This window comes from Spodoptera frugiperda, chromosome 20, assembly GCF_023101765.2.
Source record: "Spodoptera frugiperda isolate SF20-4 chromosome 20, AGI-APGP_CSIRO_Sfru_2.0, whole genome shotgun sequence".
In the NCBI taxonomy this organism is placed as follows: Eukaryota; Metazoa; Arthropoda; class Insecta; order Lepidoptera; family Noctuidae; genus Spodoptera; species Spodoptera frugiperda.
The window spans coordinates 3,681,854-3,705,479 of NC_064231.1; the positions used below are offsets into that span (position 1 = coordinate 3,681,854).

Sequence of the window (23,626 nt, forward strand, 5' to 3'; positions counted from 1 at the left end):
GTGACTGTCCAAGTATCTATTTATACGCAGTATACGTGAACTGGATGTAATTAAAGGCAAAAATAGTCTGCCTTACTAGCAGGTTCGTGTGTATACGAGTAAGATAGGCTTTAGGAGTAAAAAGTACATTTGCACCTCATTTTGTTACGAAAATGTTTTTCTCATTTTGTTACTTTTACCATCTGTGCTTTTACTTCAAACGGTCATAACTCACTCTTCCTATTTCCAGAAATGTAAAATTATTAAACGCTATATTTTGTTTGGTAAGTAAATTAATTAGCCAAATAAATTGTAATGGGGCATTGCATTTTAATTTTCCGTCAAGTCCACTCTCGGCCCCTCGGACCAACAACGATATTTTTGACTAATTAATTATTATTTTATTTTATCTCATCAGTCTTAATATTACTTAATAGAAAAAGGGCAATCTCTACTTTGAATCTCTTTCTACCTGTGGGAGATATAGTGTTTTCTATAAATATACAAACATACAAGTTTTCACACACGAGACACACACAGACCCGATACAAAAATTTATGGATCACACACAGAGTTGCTCCGGCTTTCCGAACCCGCTACACGTTGAGCGTCAGCCTGTTGCCCAGTTGCAACCGTGCCAATCGTGTAGTCATTTAAGTAGGTAAGTTTACATTTAATATTACTTATCTATACTATCTAGACTAATATTATAAAGCTGAAGAGTTTGTTTGTTTGTTTGAACGCGCTAATCTCCAGAACTACTGGTCCGATTTGAATAATTCTTTTTGTGTGGGATAGCGCATTTATCGAGGAAGGTTATAGGCTATAAAACATCACGCTATGACCAATAGGAGCCAAGCAGAGTGGGTGAAACCGCGCGGAAGTAGCTAGTAGTTGATAAAGAAGAACGAACCTGCTTAGCAGTGAGTCCAGGCGGGCTGTCGTAGGAGTGGTGGTTGAGCTTGGACTCGCGCAGCCCGAGCCGGTCGCGCACCGAGCCCAGCTCCTCGTGGTACACCGAGTGCTTCAGCCGGTCGCACCCGCATGACTTGCACGTTTTTCTGGAAACAAACAAATATGATTTTATTGTAACTTTCGTGAGACATACTAAATTAATTATTATGTTATCGGCTTACTCACGTAACGTTTTGACGAGGAACTCGACTAGTTTCAAGCCATGCTAGAGGCTCATATTCATGAGCAGCATTACGCGACACACGACGCGGCGATCAGTAGCAGTGCGACAAACATTACGTGAGTAAGCCGATAACATAATAATTAATAAACAAATAAATATTTTAGTACATACATACATATCGTCACGCCTTTAATCCCCGAAGGTAGGCAGAGGTGCACATTATGGCACGTAATGCCACTGTGTACACCCACTTTTCACAATTTATGTTGTAAGTCCCATGTAATAGGTGGTGAGCCTATTGCCATCGCCCTACCCGGGAATCGAACCCGAGACCCCTTGCCCGGCAGTCGCACTTGCAACCACTCGGCCAACGAGGCAGTCATAAATATTTTAGTCTGTGTTTTATAAAACGAGTAAGAAAATATTTAAAAAGAAATGTAAATATTGTATTGGGTAACTGTTTGCCAATATATTGCTTGCTTATATTATACTCGTGATTGTATATTGCACAGTTAAAAAAAACATAAACGTAAAAAAAAAACATAAACATTACGCTCATATTAAACACACAATTTCTAATTCGACCTGAAGTTTAAGATTGTTATACAACTGCCTCCAGACTCAGTGCTACTGCGGAGAACTATGCAGGCTACCGAAAATAATGTACCCAACAACATTTTACCCAATCCGAGAGTTAAACATAGACCTCTGTATCCTTAGTATGAGTTTGCTTTACGCGTTCGTCGCTCTGATTGGTTGGTTTATCCAAGCCGGCCAATCAAAGCTCCGAACGCGTTCTCGTTTCGATTACTTTAAAAAAAAGCAAATTTGTACTAACGGCATAGAATCTAAAAGTACTGACCATTAGTACGAATTTGGGTACTGTTTGGGCAATCGAATGCGAATAGTTTTACATACATACAAATCTATTAACGAAATACATACCAACGAAATTGACGACAATGAATGATGATCAATGACATTCATCCATAATATATCTTAATCAACAACTCACAACTGCATACAAATCCTTAAATCCATGTGTATAAGGTACCAAGGGATTAGCAGGGCACATGTCGACATGTTCTAAAAATAACCACTTCGAGTACACACGGCATGAAGCTATACAAACCACTATAAACTGACCGTTATATGTGTGGAAAGACCATACAAAGCGAGGTCTTAATAAACTGGTTATGTATAACTTGATTTGCAACCATGTGCACAATCGCGTGACAAAAGAGCATCGCTTATCCCCTAATAAGACAATCGTAGTGAATCTCTACGTGAGATGATAGCCAATCAGAATCGTCGTTCAGTTTAACAAGGAACATTGTTAGATCCTAAGTTATAGATATTTTGTTTTACTGTTTCTACTAGTGAGGGTCTGTAGTTTGGTCTATGAATATTTTGAAATAACTAGTAAGCTGAAATCTTTTATAACAACTATGTAGTTTCAATCCAAAATTGTATAAAGTAGCTCGATTGCAGTTTTGTTAACAAATCCAGATCGATCCAGAGATATGCTATGAACATGCGCCGCCGCATAGTAGCTGTGCGGGGAAGATGCGCAGTGCATGGGATTCCAAACGCATTTATAGCAACGTAGCATAGCACATCTCTGGTGGAAAATCACCCAAAAAACAGCTACAACTACATAGCTAAAGAATATTAATTAACATAGATCATTATCCTATAACCTTTTTTTTTTTGAGGGTAAAAATCATCCAATGACTTCTCCCGACTTAGGTGAGGCGAGAGGGAGTGTCAGACTCTTACTGACTAAAAACCACCCCGTTCCTTCTCCTGCTTTGAGCCGGAGCCCCGGTAACCATTATCCTATAACTTGCCTTTACCATCTGCCTTCATCAATAAACTAGAATTGGCAGCTGATACACATAAAATAAAAAATCAACACACATACCTACATTGTGCATTAATTTTCTAAAATTAAAACTATGACTCATAATATTCATAGGTAACTACTAGAGCCATGTTAGTAATACATCGATATGCATGTATTCATTAGGTCCCATTTTATATGGATGCAAAAGCTATGATACCGAGTTTCACCATAAATGGACTGTGATAACATCTAGTTTGTTGAGGTCCTTGCAAATGTGCTACATCTGTTAAATTAGCTTTGTAACCTTCATGTTATGTTTGAAGTTAGTTTTTGAGTCAGTTATGATAAAAACATCGTCAGATATTTGCCGTGTGCCATCTTAAGATGAGGATCATTAAGGGATCATCTTGATCCGGAGCTGCGGACTAGCTAGCGGGTTTACCGGGGCTCCGGCTAGAAAAGCATGGATAGGAACGGGGTGGTTTTTAGTCAGTAAATGTTTGACAATATCTCTCGCCTCGCTCAAGGCTCAAGTGAAGTCATAGGATGATTTCCCCCCTTTAAAATAATTGGGCCTCCGGTAACCTCACTTACACAACCACTCCGGTCGAACCGGCCTATTCATGCTGAAGCATGGCTCTTCCACACTTAAGCAAGGTGAACGTATTGAGCTATTGTTCACTTTCTGCTCGATGGGATAACTAGAAACATTCAAATTAATCTTAGCCCAATAGCCCCCTTAAGGTAATTTAGAACTACATATAATTTTGCAGCATTTGTTCACAAATTACAACTACGTAAAAACTACTAGTTAAATACAAATTAATGCAAGTCTTAGAAATAAATTCATAAATTGACGTAATCGTTTGGATGAGATCAGTCTGCGTAATCTTTGTAATAATTGTAATTAATGACCGCACGATAGCCATTATAGTGTTATTGTTTGATGTTAAAATATTTATTATTATTGTTCAACGTACAAATAGGAACAAATGGGCAATCAATGATAGAATAGATGATTGTACAGACATAGAAGAAACCGAAACTATTTTTATGGAATAGGTGGCAAACGAGCAGAGGGGCACCTAATGGTAAGTAATCAGCACTGTCCATGAAAAATACTATATGAACTATATGGACTATAGAAGAAAGCACGACGACTTTGAAAGAAAATACAACTACTCAAAGACATTTCTAAGAAACATGATCGTTTAGTAAGAGTTTTATGAAGAGAAGAAGAAATAAAAAATGCTACACGTGAAACCCAATATGTATTTACATGTTCTTAACACCAAAATTGCATAAAAATTAAGAAGAATGCTTTAGAGATAATAAAAGGTGTGTCATGTTCTATCATATCAACACCAGAGTTGCATAGAAAAACATTAAAAAAACCTTTAACGACAAGTACTTGTGCAAAGAAGTGAACAAAGACCTAACTAGTTAATTCTAAGTCTACTAACAAACAAATATGAACCTACAACACGACACACAATCACACACAGACATAAAGACCTACACGAAAAAGTAAAAGATCCCACAACAATGCTCGGGCATGTTATTGAAATGCTAAGTGAGGTCGCCCTGATATGATTGACTGGCTACAAGACTGATTCAATGAGATAAGTGGGATGAATAAGGACATACAGGAATAAGTAGTGGTTTAAGAAGTTATTGTCTGGCTGGAAACTACATACTTTCTATACGGTTGGTTTCTGGAGTTGAGTATATTTGGAACGGTTTTTGAATACCACGAAATAATTAAAGAGTTTATGGATTAACTACTTAGACAAATCAGTTACAGTATAAATGTTATTTCTGTAAGTTGGTTACAAGAATTAGGTTAACACTTTAACGCGTCAATCTTTGAAATAACTAGACGAGGCCGGGTATATAGGCTTCTAATGTCGTGGTGGCCTGGAGGTTTGAGACGCCCGATTCTAATATATGACGGCATTAGATTAAGGTTCGAAACCTACCAACGGCGAGTACCAATATTACTTTTTCCATGGATTTTGAACCAGAAAGAGACAAGCGAAGGAAACGGCATAGAAAGATGAAAGAAACATTATTAATTACACATCAAAAGTTGGGTCACTAACCTACAAATTAAATTTTAACGTCCATACTGCAGTTTATAAGGCTATTAACTTCATTTTCATGAATGAATGTATTACAAACAATGAATAAATGTATTACAATAGATGGTATATGGGTCAGAAAACATTTCAGCTTCAGATACAGCAATGTATGAACAAACTTCCTAAGAAAAACTGAATTATTCATACTTGCAAGGAATTCGACAAATAAAATTCAAGTGTTTGTGTATAAAGTTGCGTAGACGCAGCGACGCGTCATAGTTGATAAGCAATAAGGTGGAAACATGAGTCAGTGACCGAGTAGGATTAATGGTTAGTTAGTAATAATGTAGAATTATAATTTCTGTAAAATTATATTATGTATTTGTATAATTAAATTAATGTTATTATTTGTGTACCTCATTTCATGACGTTGGTGGTCGATAAAGTTATTAACAACTACGGAATATTGCCTAAAACTACTAAATGTACGTCAATATATTTTAGACTTATACATATACCTACTAGCTTCTGCCAGCGGCTTCGCCCGTGTTCCAGTGGAGTAACAAGTAGCCTATGTGTTATTTCTGACCATAATCTACTCTTGTTCCAAATTTTATCCCGAGCCTTTCAGCTGTTTTGACGTTATTGAGTCACAAATATACACATAAAAATTCAGACTTTCGCATTTATAATATTAGTCGGATCACAAAATATACATACTTTGTATGTAACTTCACGCCTGTCTCCCATGGGTGTAGGCAAAGACAATGGACCGCCAATTGCTACGACTCTTACATGCCTTTTTCGTCTTTTCTTTCTATCTTTCACAAAATATGTTTTGGCGTAATAACAAAACTGACGAAAAGTAGATCACATTAAGTAAAAACACTATAAACAGTCACACATATACCAATTTACTTTCAACATACATATACGCAAGACACCTTCAGAAGCTCTCAAACAGTTTCAATCAACAGATGGCAGCACATGTTCAATATAAAAATGCCCGATATAACCTCACCTTGAATTTTACGTCTAGTAAAGTGCAAAGCTATATCTATACGATGAGCCTTGGCAGTATCTAGGCTCTTATCTGTAACCTTAGCCGTGAACTGGGTCCATAAAGATAGGGATACGGATGGCGAAAGTGGCCTGATTTCTTTAAGGTAGGTCGTCAACCTATTGTAGGTATAGACTTTGATACTATTTATTTAAAAGTAACCGTGTTTCGTTGATGGTAAGGTTGGTATTGCAGTTGACGTTATAAGTGGAAGATGAAAGCGGAGGGAAAAATAAGGTATTAAAGCTGATCTAACTAGGCCAAAACAATGATGTTAAGTGATTATCATACGACGAGGAAACAGGGCAGATACATAGTTAGTTAAATAAAACTACGTACGATTTTACTACAAATTTCATAGTCAAAGGATAAGAAATCCTCATTGAGTTTCTTATGGAGTTTCTTACTCGTTCTCATTCATAGGAATCTACACTTTGAAACGAGCTAACGAGCTAACCGCGTCGACAGAAGACTGACTGAGAGACAGATATTATTTTGATATTGTAATTTTTGCTTTGACTTTCAAAAGTACTACTAAAGGAGGCCCAATTCCTCCCTTCCTAATCTTCCCAATCCCCGATCCTCGATCAACAACCCTTAATTTCCTAGCCCCCAAAAGGCCGGCAACGCAATTGTAACGCCTTTGGTGTTTCGGGTGTCCATGGGCGACGGCAATTGCTTACCATCAAGTGATTCATCTGCTCGTTTACCGGCTTATACCATAAAAAAAATGAAAGTACGTACGATCACAAGGAATTTCAGAGTCAAGGGAAAGAATATACTCATGGATCTTGTAGCCATCCCGACTCACACAAGCGTACAAAACAAGGAATTTTCTTCCGCAAACAACAACCCTGACCTAGATCAACACAAACGATAATTTTTCTCAACACAAACTTGGCATAGGGAACAAAGAAACAAAACAACAAGACAAGCAATAGAAATTCTTAATTAACAAACAAATAAAACTTCAAACACAATCAGGAAATGAAGATGAAGATGTTTATGAAGATGAAGGAATAAAAATGGGACCTTCACCATGAAAGTTCGTTTATTTTTAACACAGATTGATGTTAGACTGCCTCGTTGGCCGAGTGGTTGCAAGTACGACTGCCGGACAAGGGGTATTGGATTCGTTTCCGGGGTCGGGCGAAGTATTTTTTCGGATTTTCGAAAATTTCTCAGTAGTAGCACGGAGTCTGGAAATGTGCCCGGTATATGGCAATAGGCTCACCACCTATTACATGGGACTTGCATAAATTGCGAAAAGCGAAAAAGTGGGCGTACATTGTACAGTGGCATTACGTGCTGTGATGTGCACCTCTGCCTACCCCTTCGGGGATTAAAGGCGTGACGATATGTATGTATGTATGTATGTATGTAGAGATATAAAAACGGGACCTTAACCATGAACATTCGTTTATTTTAAACACAGATTGATGTTAGTAGTTTCCGATATAGATAGATGTGGTCCAGACGTAGATCGTGGTATTTTGGCTGCGAATGTTAATAGAACAATCAATGTTTATGGGAGACAGGAAGAAACGACATTAACTACTGCATAGCTGTAGCTGTAACATCTAGTTTTTATGACAATTTTGTAAAGAGATGAGAAACATAATAATGTTTGAAGTGTCAATTGGGAAGATCGTGTTGAAATGAGAAATAGAAACTGCATTGTGTGTCCGTAATGATGATGATCAGGATTTAGCAGTTTTGTTTGTTAAATAAGCGCTCATTCTTTTCACTGTAGCGATCTTTATCGATCAGATGACAGTATACTATTCATCAGATTTAAGATTAATTGGTTATTATCGTCTACGTTTAAGCTATATGTAGATTATTTTGTTTCATTCAGGTTATCATACTCACCATAAAGGAAGTATCATCACCAATACGTATCATCATTCTGAAAGACACTTCACTTTTTAATAAAAATTCTGTATGTAACGATCTATCAAGAACCAATAGTGCACAGATTCAACATCAACAGTGCAACATGAACGTCATTGAACTCTGCGTGCGCGCAACTTTGTCAGCGCGCATACCAATTAAGCGCATTGCTTACCATTACCATGGGAATCTCTTGTATTACTCATAACTAGAGGGGAATAGGATAGGACTATTTATAGGGCAGTCGTAGACATATTTTATAGAATGAAAATAGGGAGAGGAATATTATTATGTCGATGATCCTTGTTGTAAAGCGTTTGGTTGTTGATAGAAAACTGTTTAAAGTAAATCTTCCGTTAATGTGGGTCAGATGTTTGTATCAATAGCTGCCATGATTTAACGTGTTTCATGTTATAGTAGTTGTTATGACTGACTTACTCCTTTAGTTCAACGTTACGCCTTTTATCCTTGAAAGGGTAGGAAAGGTTAGGGTAGAGGTACACATTTCGGTTCGAAAAGCGAGAGTAGTAACGGGGCGTTTTTAGTCAGCAAAAGTCTGACACAGTCCCTCTCGCGTTGCCTAATACGGGAGAAATCATTGGATGATTTTCCCCCCTCAAAAAAAGATAACTGGATTACCCATTAAATGATTCTGAGTACAGCACTTAATTTCTAGTAATGGAACAAAAACCAGTAAAGGGGAATAACTATATAATGTTGGTATGAAAGACCTATTTATGAGCTAAAGTACTTCTTAGTAATATTGCCAGGAGTTTATCGTAGTTGCTTAGTGTGAGGTGATAAGCAACGATTGGCTGGAATTCTATAAATAAATAGATTCCTAGATACAGGTTTTTCCTAGTACATGTTAAATAGTAAATACTAATAGGTATACGTACTTTGAAACCCATCAACTTCTAATTTTAGACAAACTTCATAATAGTTAGTTTTGTTTGTTTACACTTAGCTATGTTTTGTATTAGAGGTAGGTAGTTATGTGATGTTGGAGGAATCTGACAACTGTGGCTGAAATTAACTGGGACCTCGGGCCCAGGTGCCTTCATCGTCGATCTTCTACGTACTTTGGCACTTCTTTTTGAATCCGAGTATATTTCTTCTAATATTGCTTTGAACAGTTTATCGTTTGACTGTAGTTTTTGCATTTAAGAATAAAAGGTACGGTCCTAGTTGACGGAGTCCAAATATTAAAATGAAGTCGCCCCGGCAACTGGGCCCGCAGTCCCAGTTAATCCCGGGTCCGGGTTGTTATGTTATGTCTTTGAACATTATATTGTAATCCGAGTGAACGTTTGATGGAGCAAACATTTGTTAGATTACTCGTAACTCGATCTTATCAGCTGATTATTATTCTTATCACGAACGATTAGCTTCGTACACAGAATTCCTATTACTTTGGAAAAGTGAACGTGAATTCGCGCAGTCCGTTCCGTAATGTACCTGTACCCGGTAGTATTATGACTTTATAGTTAGTGATATTTCGTTGAATGCATTTTGAGCTGTCAACTACAATCGTCTTGTGAATTCGTAATGCGATTTTGATAAAGAGATGTCAAAAAAGTATTTTTTGTTTCGTCCTAATGTCATATAAAAACCGAAGAGTTTCGTTATTAACTGTTTAGTTGTTATTTTGGATGGTGGTAAGTGATGAGGATGACAATGGAGCACCTATGGAAACTATTCACACAAGACTTAAAAGACTAGCTGCACCATAGCTATACCATAGCATGTAGCTGTCCTAGCTGTACCATAAACTCTGACAAGCTAAGGAGTAAAACCACGTAAAACTCCTTAGTAATATAAACAAATTCATGGCGGAAAAGATCAATATTGCTCTCCTTTTTTAAAATAAGAAGAAAATAAAACCATTCATATTTCGAACTGCATTCTTAAATCCATTCAGTCGTCAACTTGACGTCGTCGCGTGCAAGTGGCAGTAACAAGCATCCATTATAAACGGTCCAGTGTTACTCGAGCGTTGTCATAAAATATATTATTTCGGCTAGTTTTATTACCAGTAATTAGGTCATGCAGATTGGCTGCTGCAAGGGCAAAACTGTTTAGTATTTTGGATTTGCGCTAACTATATTTTGTGGACCGTTTTGTTGCGAGGCGGTCGTTTTTTGTTTACAGAAGTTGCAGTCCACAGAGCTGCGTTTAAATAGGTCTGGAGAATAAAGGAAAGCATCGACAGGTCCGCATCGTACGCATCGCACGCATTCCGTATGACGTCATCGGCACGCATCGCATGTAGGCATTGCTGATGATGCGGTCCGTACGATGCGAATCAGTGGCCGCAGTTGCATGAGTTTCTATACAAGACAAACTAAATTCCGTTGCGTGCGATGCGTACGATGCGGGCCTGCGGACGCTTACCTTTAATAATCATGTTTTATGATTGTAAGAAGGTTGGTTGATATAGAAAAAAATCTTGTGAAACTCAGTAATATATCAACATCACTAAGAAAGAACTTTGCTTATGAAAATGGAAATGTTCACAGAGATTTCATAGATGAGCGAAAATGTAAAAACGTAGCCCCCAAAGGACTATGCACCGTAAATTCATTGTGGAAGGACCACATTCAGTAGTTCTTGTGTTTGATAAATAAGATAATGAAGAAGGATAATGAAAAATCACTATTTTCTAATGTCTTTCAAGTTTTGATCATTAACCTTTTCGTAGACGGGTATTATACCAAGGTCAATAAATTAATTGAAATATAAACCTTAAATAAATATAGTTAGATCACATTATTATGTGTAAACAGTTCGGTTTACATAAAGCTGAACATCAGACCAACTGGTAGTTGCGTTGTTTTCATTGGGTTTTAGTTTATTTGATGAAACGACTGACCAGCGAAATGATGTATCATTTCAACAATATACACGTTACCGTACCTTTGAATATGTTGATTTACGATTCAGGTATTTACATAGTAGGAAAAGTTGCAGAAGGTTCACTGTGTTAGAGAAGAGGGAATACCCACTATTGAAGTCAAAATCACACTAATATTATAAATGTGAAAGTTTGTTTGTTTGGATATTTGTCCGTCAATCACGCTGAAACTAGTGCTGATTTGGTACGGGTACGGATTTTGATGTAATTTGGTATACAGACAGAGTATGAGATGACTTGGGTGATAGGATACTTTTTATCTCACGGGGACGCGGAGGTAACAGCTGGCAGAAGCTAGTATTAAATAGAATGAGACGTAACATAAACCTAATCTTCATCATTCAATACAAAGTCGATGACTTACTCTAAATATGGTATCGGGGATCGAAAATATAATAATGGCTTTAAAGTTAATTTATTTTCGTATTTCGTTAACCCATTTAAAAAACATTTTTTACGATATTTACAAAACATACATAATACACAAGTCGAGTGAAATTTTAACATTACCAGGTAAATGTCATATGTTAGACAAAAATGTTCTTATTATACTTAGGCACAGACAGACTCAAGCATGTTACATTACATACAGCATTCAAGATCAATTGCAAAATTGCAACACATTGGCTAACACATTCATGAAAAGGATTAGAAAGCGAGGTCTTACAGCTTAGTATTTAGACATTATTGTAAAAGAAAGCCAAATACCTAGTTAGGTACTATTATTTGAGCTAGACTGGTCATGTCAGAGAGTAATGACTTACGTAGTTTAAATGGTATATTACCTAACGTAGACGAAAAAGTTATGTCATTATTGTTGGTAATAATGACACAAACTCATTACTCCGACATAATTAATTTTGTTGTAAGCTCTTTCAAGTTTCTTTTGTGTTCATAAAATGATCATATCTTGATATGGTTATTCAGTTTTTTTTACACTTTTATCATCAGTTCGTAACTCTGATTTTATTGAACACTAGCTTTTGCCCGCGACTTCGTTCGCGTGGAATAGTGACTTCCGGCAAATTTTTGGTTTTAACCACATAGTTCCCGATCTCGCGGGATCTCTTCAAAAATGAGATGTGGAAGATATTCCAGGGAACTCTTCTAAAATCAACATAATGAGCTCTGCGTTTGAATTTAATAGATGTATACTCACTTAGGGCATTGAAAAAATAGTTTAAAAACGGACTTAAACTAACTTAAAACTAAAGAAAGCTACGAATTACGAATTTATAACAATTAAAAAAGAAACTATATTACAACCTATCCTCTATGCTATAATAACCAAGCTTAAACTAAATAATTTAAAAGAAACGACTTAAATCTAATTTAATTAAAAAAAAAATTAGACTTACAATTTTATTAAAAAAACTAACTACAGTAACTACTAATAATCGATATCAAACTAAACCTACGTTAAATATTTTAACCAAAAAACCAGGAAAACCCAACAAATAAACTTATTAATTGACAAATACAACGAAACCAATTTAGAATATACGAAACAGCAGGACCACTACAGACAAATAATCATACGACTGATAATACACTTTTTCTACGATAGTACCGAAGCGCTCGGCCGATACCCAACCAAATGAATGTAACGAAACCATAGCGCGATCTATTTCGATCCCAACGCCATCTATCGAGGATAAAGACAACTTGGATTATTTATTTATACTCCGTTCGGGCATTTTCTTTGTACTAAAAGTTTAATTATATTGATATTATTTTTTTCATACCTTTTTACTATTTATTTACTTTTTTCGATGAATTAAAACAATAACATGAACCGAAGTCGTGTAACGATCGACATAGAATTATCTATACTCCGTTAGAGCATTTTCTTTGTACTAAATGTTTTATTATATTGATATTATTTTTTTCATACCTTTTTACTATTTATTTACTTTTTTTCGATAAATTAAAACAATAACATGAACCGAAGTCGTGTAACGATCGACATAGAATTATTTATAAATAATTTATTTCTTATTTTTATTTTTTGATTTTTGAAATAAAAATCTATGTCCTTTCTAAGGTTCTAAACTATATCTGTACCAAATTTCAACCAAATCCGTCAAATAGTTGCGGAGATTAATGGTATAAGCATAGAATGTTCGACGTGATTCATTAATTTGACATAACTTTTTTATTTATGAACCGATTGACATGAAACAAACACTAAATGTAAATTTAAGCATCCCACAATATATTCGTGAAAACCGCATCCAACTCGGATCAGCCGTTTCTGAGATTAGCGCGCACAGACGAACAGACAAACAGACAAACAGACAAACAGACAAACTGACAAACAGACAAACAGACAAAAAAAAAGTTAATTACATTTTTGGGTTCGACATCGACATAACAATAACCCCTGCTATTTTTTTTATTTTTATTTTCAATGTACAGACAGCACTTTTCTACGATTTTATTATATGTATAGATTTGAATAAAAATCCATTCTTGTTTTGCTCAAATTCTTGCTCAAAAAAGAAAGGAGGTTCTCAGTTTAATCTAAGAAGTTATGTATGTATAGTTGTGTTGAAGGTTTTAATTGTATTACCCGAATTAAAAATAATGGAGGTGTTAAAGAAAAACGATAGAACGAAGCGGTTCCATTAAAAAAAAAGTTATTTGTATTAACGCCCTTCTTACAAAGGCTCGATTCGATTAAAAAACTACGATCTATCAGGCAAAATCAAAAGCGTATTTGATCAACCGATTTTCCGGAGTTATAACGTGTACTTATAACTTTTAGGTTCTTGTTCTAAGTTTACCTTCTGTAATATCTTCATTGTGTCCACAACAAACTAGCCGCAGTATCCACAAACAGCAGACATATAAATGAATATCATAAATTAGGAGCGAATTTATATGTTTTCATTGGACGTTTCTCTGCGGCGTCATTTTCACGTTAAGTAATTAATTGTTTTAATTATATTTTTACTGATATTTAGCCTTCAGGTCGTATTATGAGACTGATGAGGTTTTAATGTTGATATAATTAGCCATTATATTCATTATTGAATTACCTAATTAATTTTGTATAAGTTTGCTCAAAAGGAGCTGTATAATTTTTTCAAATAGGTCATCATTTAGCATTTTATTAAGTCGCAAGAGCGCGAGTATGGGTTCTAAAAAGCAAATCACAATGACTCATGTAGAACTGACGATACTAGCTATCTTTTTAAACGTAGTATAACACACTCATTTAAAAAAAACAACAAAACCAAAGACATCAGTACGTATACAAAACACCTACGTAACTAATTCCATTTTATTACATTATTCGAATACAAAGCACGAAAAGTACGAAAAAGTATTTACACATACGCCATAGACTATAGACGTAATGTTAAAAAAATAAATATTCCCGCCTAAAAATATTCCCATTCAATGGCGGAACTGATTTTCCCGCCGCCCGCCGTCAATGATCGTAAGCCACATGGCCAGTTGTTTATTTTTTACGACGGAAGCCGAAATGAACGGAGCTGTCATTATTATGTAAGTTATTATTCCTTTTATATTATTAATGTCGATGATAGGTGTGTAAATTTTACTAATGTGATGATTTTTTTATGTTTTTATAAGTTATTGTATTTTTTTTTATAGGTTTTGACTGTAAACGTCGTGGTGGCCCGGAGGTTTAAGACTCGCTTTTCATGCCTGAGAGTTCGAAACCTACCAACGGCAAGTCGTTTTTTGTAGGTAATTTTTAAGATTGTTTAGACACCACTGATAATGGGTGAAGGAAAACAACGTGAGGAAAACTGGGCTTATAATTTCTAATTTAAAGTTTGAAATCGCCACCTCGCATTGAGCGAGCGTGGTAATTAAAGCTCAAACCATCTTCGTCTGAAAAGAGGCCTTTGGTCAGCAGTGGCCATTTATAGGCTGATGATGTGATCTCTGATGTGATAGTAAATTTCGGAATAGTTTATCTTGTTTTGAAGACAGTTCATCGTTGAATTCATAAATTGTCATATGCGTTGTAGGGAAAACGATATTTTACACCGTTGCTATGGCAACTAGAATGATCTTTATTCGATGGTACAGGTGCGCCTGTTTATCAGAACTCTGCAGAAAAACATCGACAGCATTTGGTCAAAGAGCCATCAGTAATCATAAAACTGATTACATATACCAATTTACTTCTAAAGGAAATACTTTTAAGATAAGAGAAGAAGAAAATTTTTAAAGTCCACGGAAATGTAAACCGATAAATTCTAAATTTTATAGCTTAGGTACATAGCATAGCTCTTAGCTCTAACCTCTTCCGTTAGGATTTAGAAATATAAACTAACATTATTTACATTTTTTCTTTGAGCTATGTCCTTCATCTCACCGATCCATAAATAATATCGCGGGAAACCGATTTCACTTGATTTCTGATCTTTGTGTATTTAAAACAGACGTTTATTTTTATATGTATTGCTTTCCGCCCGTCTGCACCTGTATTGCATGGTCATTTTTCTAAAATAAAAAGTAAGTCTAAGCTGCTCTTCATCCAGTGCTGCGGACTAGGTACCTAGCGGGTATACCGGGGCTGCGGCTTGAAAAGCAGGAGTTAGAACGGGGAGGATTTTCCTAATTCCTAAATCTCGCCAAAATCGGAGCAGCAGTTTCAAAGATTAGCCTTCTACCTGTTTGATTCAAAAGTTGTAAAAATGTTATGTTGATATGTGTACGTATGTCCCGTATACACATTCATAATAATAAATAAGCACGTAGTAAGAAGCGGTTATTTTAATAATACATACAAACGAATACTTCAATTTTATTTGTATAGATTAGTGCTACACAAATGTTTGGTAAAACATTTGGCAAATTGCCAATCACTGCTTCCCATCTAAGTCTCGTTTCTTAACGTTAAGAGATATTTGGTATCGTTTAATGTAAATACGCGGTACAATTGACATTCTCAAGATACATATAATATGTCTACGAATTAATGTGCACGTGAATTATTCTATTTCGGTATTTATAAACTAGGTCTTATTCAAGGAGTAGAAATATTTGTTTGTTTCTTTGTTTGTTTATATGAGGTATGCCATCGTCTGTGAAAGATAATACAAACAAATAGGGACAATTGGTTTTGAAGATATAAGTAACTTAATACCGCATTCTGAGACATTTAATGATTATTTAAACTTCATTTCATTCAATAACAATTATAACAATTTTGTTCCGAAAACTATCGCTAAGGACTGGGTTAAGTACCTATTAAATGACTGTGAGACTCTGAGAACGGTGTGTTGTGTGAAAGAGGTTACGGGAGGCCCCATTCATGCCCACTTCCCAATTCTCCCAATTCCCAACAACCTTTAAATTCTTAACCCCAAAAAGTGGACAACGCACTTGTAATGCCTCTGGTATTTCGGGTGTCCATGGGCGACTGCAATTGCTTTCCATCGGGTGATCCGACTGCACGGTTACGGGCTTATACCATAAAAAAAAATCGTTCCTAATAAAGTAAAAGATTGTTTCTTCAGCATCATCATCAGTCACATACCCAGCTAAATATGGACCAAACCTCCAGGCCCAAAAACTCACGGATCGGGGGCTCATAGTCTACCAAGAGATTGATATAGGCTGAATGTTAAAATTTTCAATTTTCTCCGAATGAGAAAATCTCCAAGAAGACTGGAGTTTCTCCATCTTTATTATCTAGAGTTATGTTATGTTTACATTTATGTTAGTTTACGATTTCTTTCATACATAAATCCATCTTTTATACTCACAGTTCATTATTTAAAGGAAATTGTTGTGAGCGATGAAACTAATATGGTAATGGTTGGAGTTCGGATTGGTGCTATATTCTTGGTAATATACCACTTGTAAATGATCATGATCTAATGTCAGTTGGACAGGCATCAGTAGCCTTAGTATGAGTTTGCTTTACGTTTAAAGTAATCGAAACGAGAGCGTGTTCGGCTAGTTGATTGGCCGACTCGAATAAACCAACCAATCACAGCGCTGATCGCGCCCTCGTCTTGATTATTTAAACGTAAATCAAACTTATACTAATGGTACAGAACATCAAGATAATAGTTACCCGTTTTTTTTAAGATTTACACTTTGAAATGTTTTTTAAACGACCTGTGGTTTCATCCATCGGTTGTCTAGTTACATACCTATAAGAAATCTCATTGCCCGTCCGATAAGACAGTCAATTACACACGCTATATACTTTCAGATTTTCATTTATGTTTTTGTAATCAATAAATTCGAGCCGTATTTTTTTTTTTGAGAACAAATAACTGTCTCTTCATTAAATAAATAGCTAGTAGTATAGTGCTATTGTATTCGTATGTTATGCAAATACGTTGATCACGTCATTGTAGTTAATAGGAAATCCATCTATTATATTATATTCATAAACACATTTTATCTAAGAGGAAATAGTATGTTTCCTTGTCACCTATTTTATTTACATACCGGTTGATGTAAGCTTAATAATGAATAGAATAGATACATATGTAGTTTAAATTTAAATCGTGGACATCTTATACGCATCGGTGAAATTGAACCACTTCTATTTATTTGCCACATAACGTCACGATTCACGAACGATGCTATTTAAGACTTTCTTCAGATGTTTTTCATGAAACAACTTTTCTTTTCTTTGAAGATATAGATAAGTGATACATGTCTTGTAAACTTAGTTTTTATCCAATCTTAGTTTTACACAATTGCGGCCAAGAGCAACATCAAAACAACAAAAATGTCATATAATCAAATGAACGGATGACGTCTTAAATCCTACATCCCAAATATGAAGTTTACATATTATGTATAAACATGGATTGAAAATCCCTACGAACAACAGTTGGGCATAAAGCCGAAAAGGAGCATGCCTGTCGACTCCTTCTTTTAGGGAATTTTACTCTCTGTTCCCTACAACAGTAAATACACAAAACTTACTTTTCTTGTCCCATCAGATACTTCATCGGATTGTTTCTTTAATTTCGTGATGTGTGTATTATCAGTATATTTACACTACGGACACATTTGTTCGTCTACTTATTTACACAATGCGACTACGATCGTGTTTGCAGGATATAAAGTGAACTGGTTAACCACAACAGGTCTTTGTAGTAACAAATATAGTGCATATCTATATCTAATAATAAAAATTAATGGGCAACTATTTTGTAAGAAACAAGAAACAAAGCAAGGCTTAAGAAATAACGAACTATAAACACGCTTGACGGAATACATAAATGCAGCCGTAACGAAGATTTTGTCTTAATGTCAATGGGAATATTAATTTTAAAATGCACATTCTACGTCTGAACGTCTAATAATACCGCAGCCGAGGTCGCCAAACACTAGTTAGTGGACTTCAAATAATTTATTGCTCATAAACTCCAACACTTGTATGACATCCCGGTCATTAAACATTTTAGTTATACTACTACTATAAGGAATCAATCATCCGAAATGTCAGCCATTTCAATACTACACAATTTTTACGACATTTACTCTTCCAAGTTCTATTTTGAGAAAATAGATGGCGTGTTAATCAATTTATGAATACTTAGTCACAAAATTAATGTGATTTTAGAGTTATAATGTAGATTATAAAAGTAAATTTCATTTGATAGATAGAGGGTTAAATCTAGTTTGTAAATCCATGTAATCAATATTAGCTAGGAAATGTAATTGTAAACTTTAGCACACTGTGTAAAGAGGCGCCATTTTGAAATTATTTGATTCGGCGGGAAATTATGACACCTGTCAAAAGTTCAATAAGTGTTTTTTTTAATCGTAGGCATTGTATAGTCTGCTATCGAAAAGTAAGCGTTATCGTACTAATAAAACAAGGAAGTACCAGCTCAGTAGAGAGCGCTTGAGAGTGCCAATAGACTAATCAAAGTAACAATACGTATTTTTAAGAAATAGGGGGCAAACAGGCAGGCTGATCACCTGATGATATGCGATGGACACCCACAACACCAGAGGAGTCAAGTTTTTGATGTATTTTACTCTAGAAATATTCCATAATCTTGAAAGTAAAACCGCAAAGACCATTAAATGCACAAAACCCAAATATAACTACATATAACATAGTAAAAGAACGAGATTGATAAAACGTCAAGTTCAGTTAAAGAGCTCGGTACATAAACCTTGTCGTTATCTAGAACGGGCTTAGTTAGGGTGACATGTTCGTGTTAGTGATGTCATCGCCAAATATGCTGCAGTTTGTTAAGTTTACCTTGCTTGTTGGCTTGTCGGCTTGTTGGCTACCGATAACAAGACCCGTATCTAGTGTATACTTTGTACTTTAAAATTACATTAAGTTTAAGGTCTTTTCGGAGGGAGTTGTATTGATATGTCTTTCAATTATTGTGTTAATTGTTATTGTAATAACAGCTGGTTTCAATTCAATATATAGTTTTGATTGTCGTGCAGTATTTTATTTTTCTAAGGTTAAATATTCCTGATCCGTAGCTGCGGACTACCTAGCAGGTTACTCCTTTTTACTGCTCTCTGGTTACTGTAGTAGGAACGGGGTGATTTTTAGTTAGTAAGAGTCTGACACTCCTTCTTGGCTCGCTTAAGGCGGGAAAAGTCATTGGATGATTTTCTCCCTTTAAAAAAAGGTTATATATTAGTCCGAAGTTGTCTGTCACAATACAGTGTGTCTATTAACATTCTACCAATTACTTTACCATAGTAACTAGAGCCTGTCGCTGCCTGTCTGTTCATTGATCTGCTTTTTCTCCACCAAATCACATCGTTTATTAACCCAATATTCAAACAAAACCGGAATTAGATCTCGCCTAAATATTTTCACAACAGTAAATTGGAACTGTTGGTGATTTTGGCAAGCTTGGGTAAGGTTAACGATGGGTACCGATGGATATCAGTGTAACCATCGCGGTATCGTCCAAGATCCACAATATTGATAGCCAAAACGGCAACTTTGCTAAAGTTCAATGAAACCGAGCATAAATAGCTGCGAGATCAAAGGAGCGGGCCTTCTTTTGATGGTGTAGGTAGGTAACCTAGGCAAAATTTATAATGACGGAAACCTTGGCATTCGGGGGTCTAGTGATATATTTAGGTGTTTGTAAATAATAGGAATGGGACTAAAATGTAGATATATTTCCATCTGGGGTCTATTGTCAGTGGCTCTGTAAGAAAGAACGTCTTTTTAAAAGACCATCTGCAAAACAAAACTGGCAGAATTAACTAAAAATCACGGTTTAGTCGCGTATATTAATGGAGAAAAGCTCTACTAGTTTTGAGTCATAGAGGAACTCTTCATCACAAGCAGCGTGCGCAGACGCGGCGACGACACGTAGTCTACTCACTGCATTCTCACTACTTTTCTCCATTAATGAATCATAAGTGTGTAAACCGTGTCTCATGATAGTTATTATAAAACGGGCAAAAAAGGCATTTATTGGAATAAATGCTTGACGGTCAATAACTTTTCACAATTCTATTTCAAAGTCATTAATCAAGCTCAAGTTCAACAATGATAACTATCACTGTTATATGCTAGAAGAATTGATTATCCTTGTACCTAGAACAAACCGTAATAAAAGCATAAAAATGAACATAATTCTAAGAAAATCTCAGTAAATGTACCACATAATTATCAACGCGTATACTAAACAGAAGTTTGAAACTACCGTGTATTATGTAGCTGTAAAATAGCAATAAAGATATGTGAGTTATATACACTTTTGATCTTAAAGCCAATTGATTATAAAACTATATTTTATAGTAGATATAAGCGATCAATTAAAACCGACCCTGTAAACATCATAATTAGAACTAAACTTTATTGTGTTCATCCAAGAATTAGAAGATAGCAAAGGGATTTAAGACATTTGACTGCACGTTAGGCGCGATGGCTAGCCAACTGCCGTGGAACATTTAGTGGGTTCATTTCCCGGAGTACTACTTCCACAGAGTAACTACTAATTGTGTGATCCACATATTGTTGTTCCTGATTGTCCGGGGCCTGGGTGTTATGTGTATGTGAAATTGTATGTAAAAGCACCCACGGCACAGGAGTAGTTACTGTTTCGAAAAAAACTTTTATTCACGTAAATAAGTGACAAAAAAATTATGATCATCGGTCGGTCGATCGGGACCAGTTTAGTTTAAAGCGAAGACAATATTGCCTATTCAAACCCTGATTTAAGCCCATTCATCAACCAAATCCTTTTAGACGTGACGTCATGAATATATTTCAGTAGATCTACGGACTATATTATAGCAAAATTTGTGCCAACTTTCCCTTTTATTATTATGTTGTGACACATAATATGATAATGCGGATAAAATGGAGGGGTATGATGAAAGGGTGGAACGTTATGGCGTCTCTAGACTATTGACCTTGACTTAGGAGATTGGTCGGTGTGATTACTACTGTGAAGTAGCTCACTTAGAAGCTATATGGGTCATATTCCTTTTGGTATTAGTAGAGTTAATTTTGTTACTTTTTTATTGGTTTTAAAGCCGGCAGCTTTTTTTGCATGACACCCTTTGGTTTACAGTTATTCTTGTGATCGCTTGACCGAGACAGTAATTTATTTTGAAATGTTTAATCAATACTTCTAGCTTTATAATAATAATCAAGCTTTTGCCAGCGGCTTCCTAGGATAAAAATGCTATCACCTAAGTCAGCTCATACCCTATCTGTATACCAAATTTTATCAAAATCCATTTAGTAGTTTCAACGTTATTGACGGACAAACATCCAAACAAGCGAACTTTCACATTTAAAATGCTAATGTGATAGTGTGATTCTCTGTCTTTCTCACAGTAATTTCTATACGAAGTATTCATTAGCTCAAGGGCAAAAGCAACGTGACGGACAGACGAGTAGACGACACGGGTGCAGCAAGGCAAACAAAAAACCTTTTAGTCCCATCCAGAGGCTGTAAGTCCTTGACTCCAACCTTACCACTATCTAATGGAACGCCGTGCCCATACCCATTTACTTAGCGATGCAAACTAACTACTAAGGCGTTGTTTAACTATGTTAAGTTCTTCCAAGTATTTTTTACTTTTTTATGGTGGTTAAAGCAAATTGGTTTTACAATGGTTAAATGTCATTGTGATTTTCTGAAAGGAGTAAGTAAAGGTTAAGAAAATATTTGCTTCTAAATATATTTTTGTCATTGTCAGGTTAATGGTACTGGCAAAAATCAGCCACAATATGAAAGATTTTGCGAAATCTAAGGAAAGGCTATGAAATTACAAAGAGATGCTATAATGTGATTGTGTACTGTGACCTTTTTAGGTGTTATGTAAACACAAAATAATTAAAGTGAACAATTTTCAACGTGTTTGTAGTAGGGAAAAGCCACGTTTATCAAGAAAAGTAAAAGACGCAACAAATGTTGAGAAAGGACGAAGACCATAATGAATTTGGTACAGGAAACTAATCCATGGTTCCATTAAAAAATCCAATTTCACTGTGCACAATCACTGAATTCAGCTTCGCAAACAATGACCAATCAACCGTCAGTGTTTCTGTCAACACGATGACTCACGTATTCCCTCGAAAGGACTGCACTTGATTATACATAGTTATTGTTATTTATAAACTAGCTTTTGCCCGCGACTTCGTTCGCGTGGAATAGTGACTTCCGGCAAATTTTTGGTTTTAACCACATAGTTCCCGATCTCGCGGGATCTCTTCAAAAATGAGATGTGGAAGATATTCCAGGGAACTCTTCAAAAATCAACATAATGAGATGTATACTCACTTAGGGCATTGAAAAAATAGTTTAAAAACGGACTTTAACTAAAGAAATATTATAATCTTTCCGAACTTAAGATGAAAACTAACTTAAAGAAAGCTACGAATTACGAATTTATAACAATTAAAAAAGAAATTATATTAGAACCTATCCTTTATGCTATAATAACCAAGCTTAAACTAAATAATTTAAAAGAAACGACTTAAATCTAATCTAATTAATTTATAAATTAGACTTACAATTTTATTAAAAAAACTAACTACAGTAACTACTAATAATCGATATCAAACTAAACCTACGTTAAAAAGTTTAACCAGAAAACCAGGAAAACCCAACAAATAAACTTATTAATTGACAAATACAACGAAACCAATTTAGAATATACGAAACAGCAGGACCACTACAGACAAATAATCATACGACTGATAATATAATACATTATTTTCTACAATAGTACCGAAGCGCTCGGCCGATACCCAACCAAATTTGTAACAAAACCATGATCTATTTCGTCCCAACGCCATCTATCGAGGATAAAGACAACTTGGATTATTTATTTATACTCCGTTCGGGCATTTTCTTTGTACTAAAAGTTTAATTATATTGATATTTTTTTCATACCTTTTTACTATTTGTTAACTTTTTTCGATGAATTAAAACAATAACATGAACCGAAGTCGTGTAACGATCGACATAGAATTATCTATACTCCGTTAGAGCGTTTTCTTTGTACTAAAAGTTGTATTATGTTATATTTTTCATTGCTTTTTACTATTTTGTAAAAACAAATTTCCAATGAATTAAAACAATAACATGAACTGAACAATTGTTTTAATTTTTATTTTATTTTTATTTTATTTTTATTTTATTTTATTTTTATTTTATTTTTATTTTATTTTTATTTTATTTTTATTTTATTTTATTTTTATTTTATTTTTATTTTATTTTTATTTTATTTTTATTTTATTTTTATTTTA

The 23,626-nt window shown here is 35.1% G+C and overlaps 1 protein-coding gene across 8 annotated transcripts in view; it reads right to left on the reverse strand.

Moving 5' to 3' along the window:
* LOC118261899 (four and a half LIM domains protein 2) overlaps window positions 1-23,626 on the reverse strand; it is a 193,114-nt gene that overhangs the window by 60,371 nt on the left and 109,117 nt on the right. For all 8 annotated transcript variants that reach the window (XM_050701496.1, XM_035572925.2, XM_050701492.1 and 5 more), the window contains one exon: window positions 893-1,040. In XM_050701496.1, coding sequence (XP_050557453.1) covers window positions 893-1,040 — 148 coding nt within the window. The remainder of the gene's footprint in view (window positions 1-892; window positions 1,041-23,626) is intronic.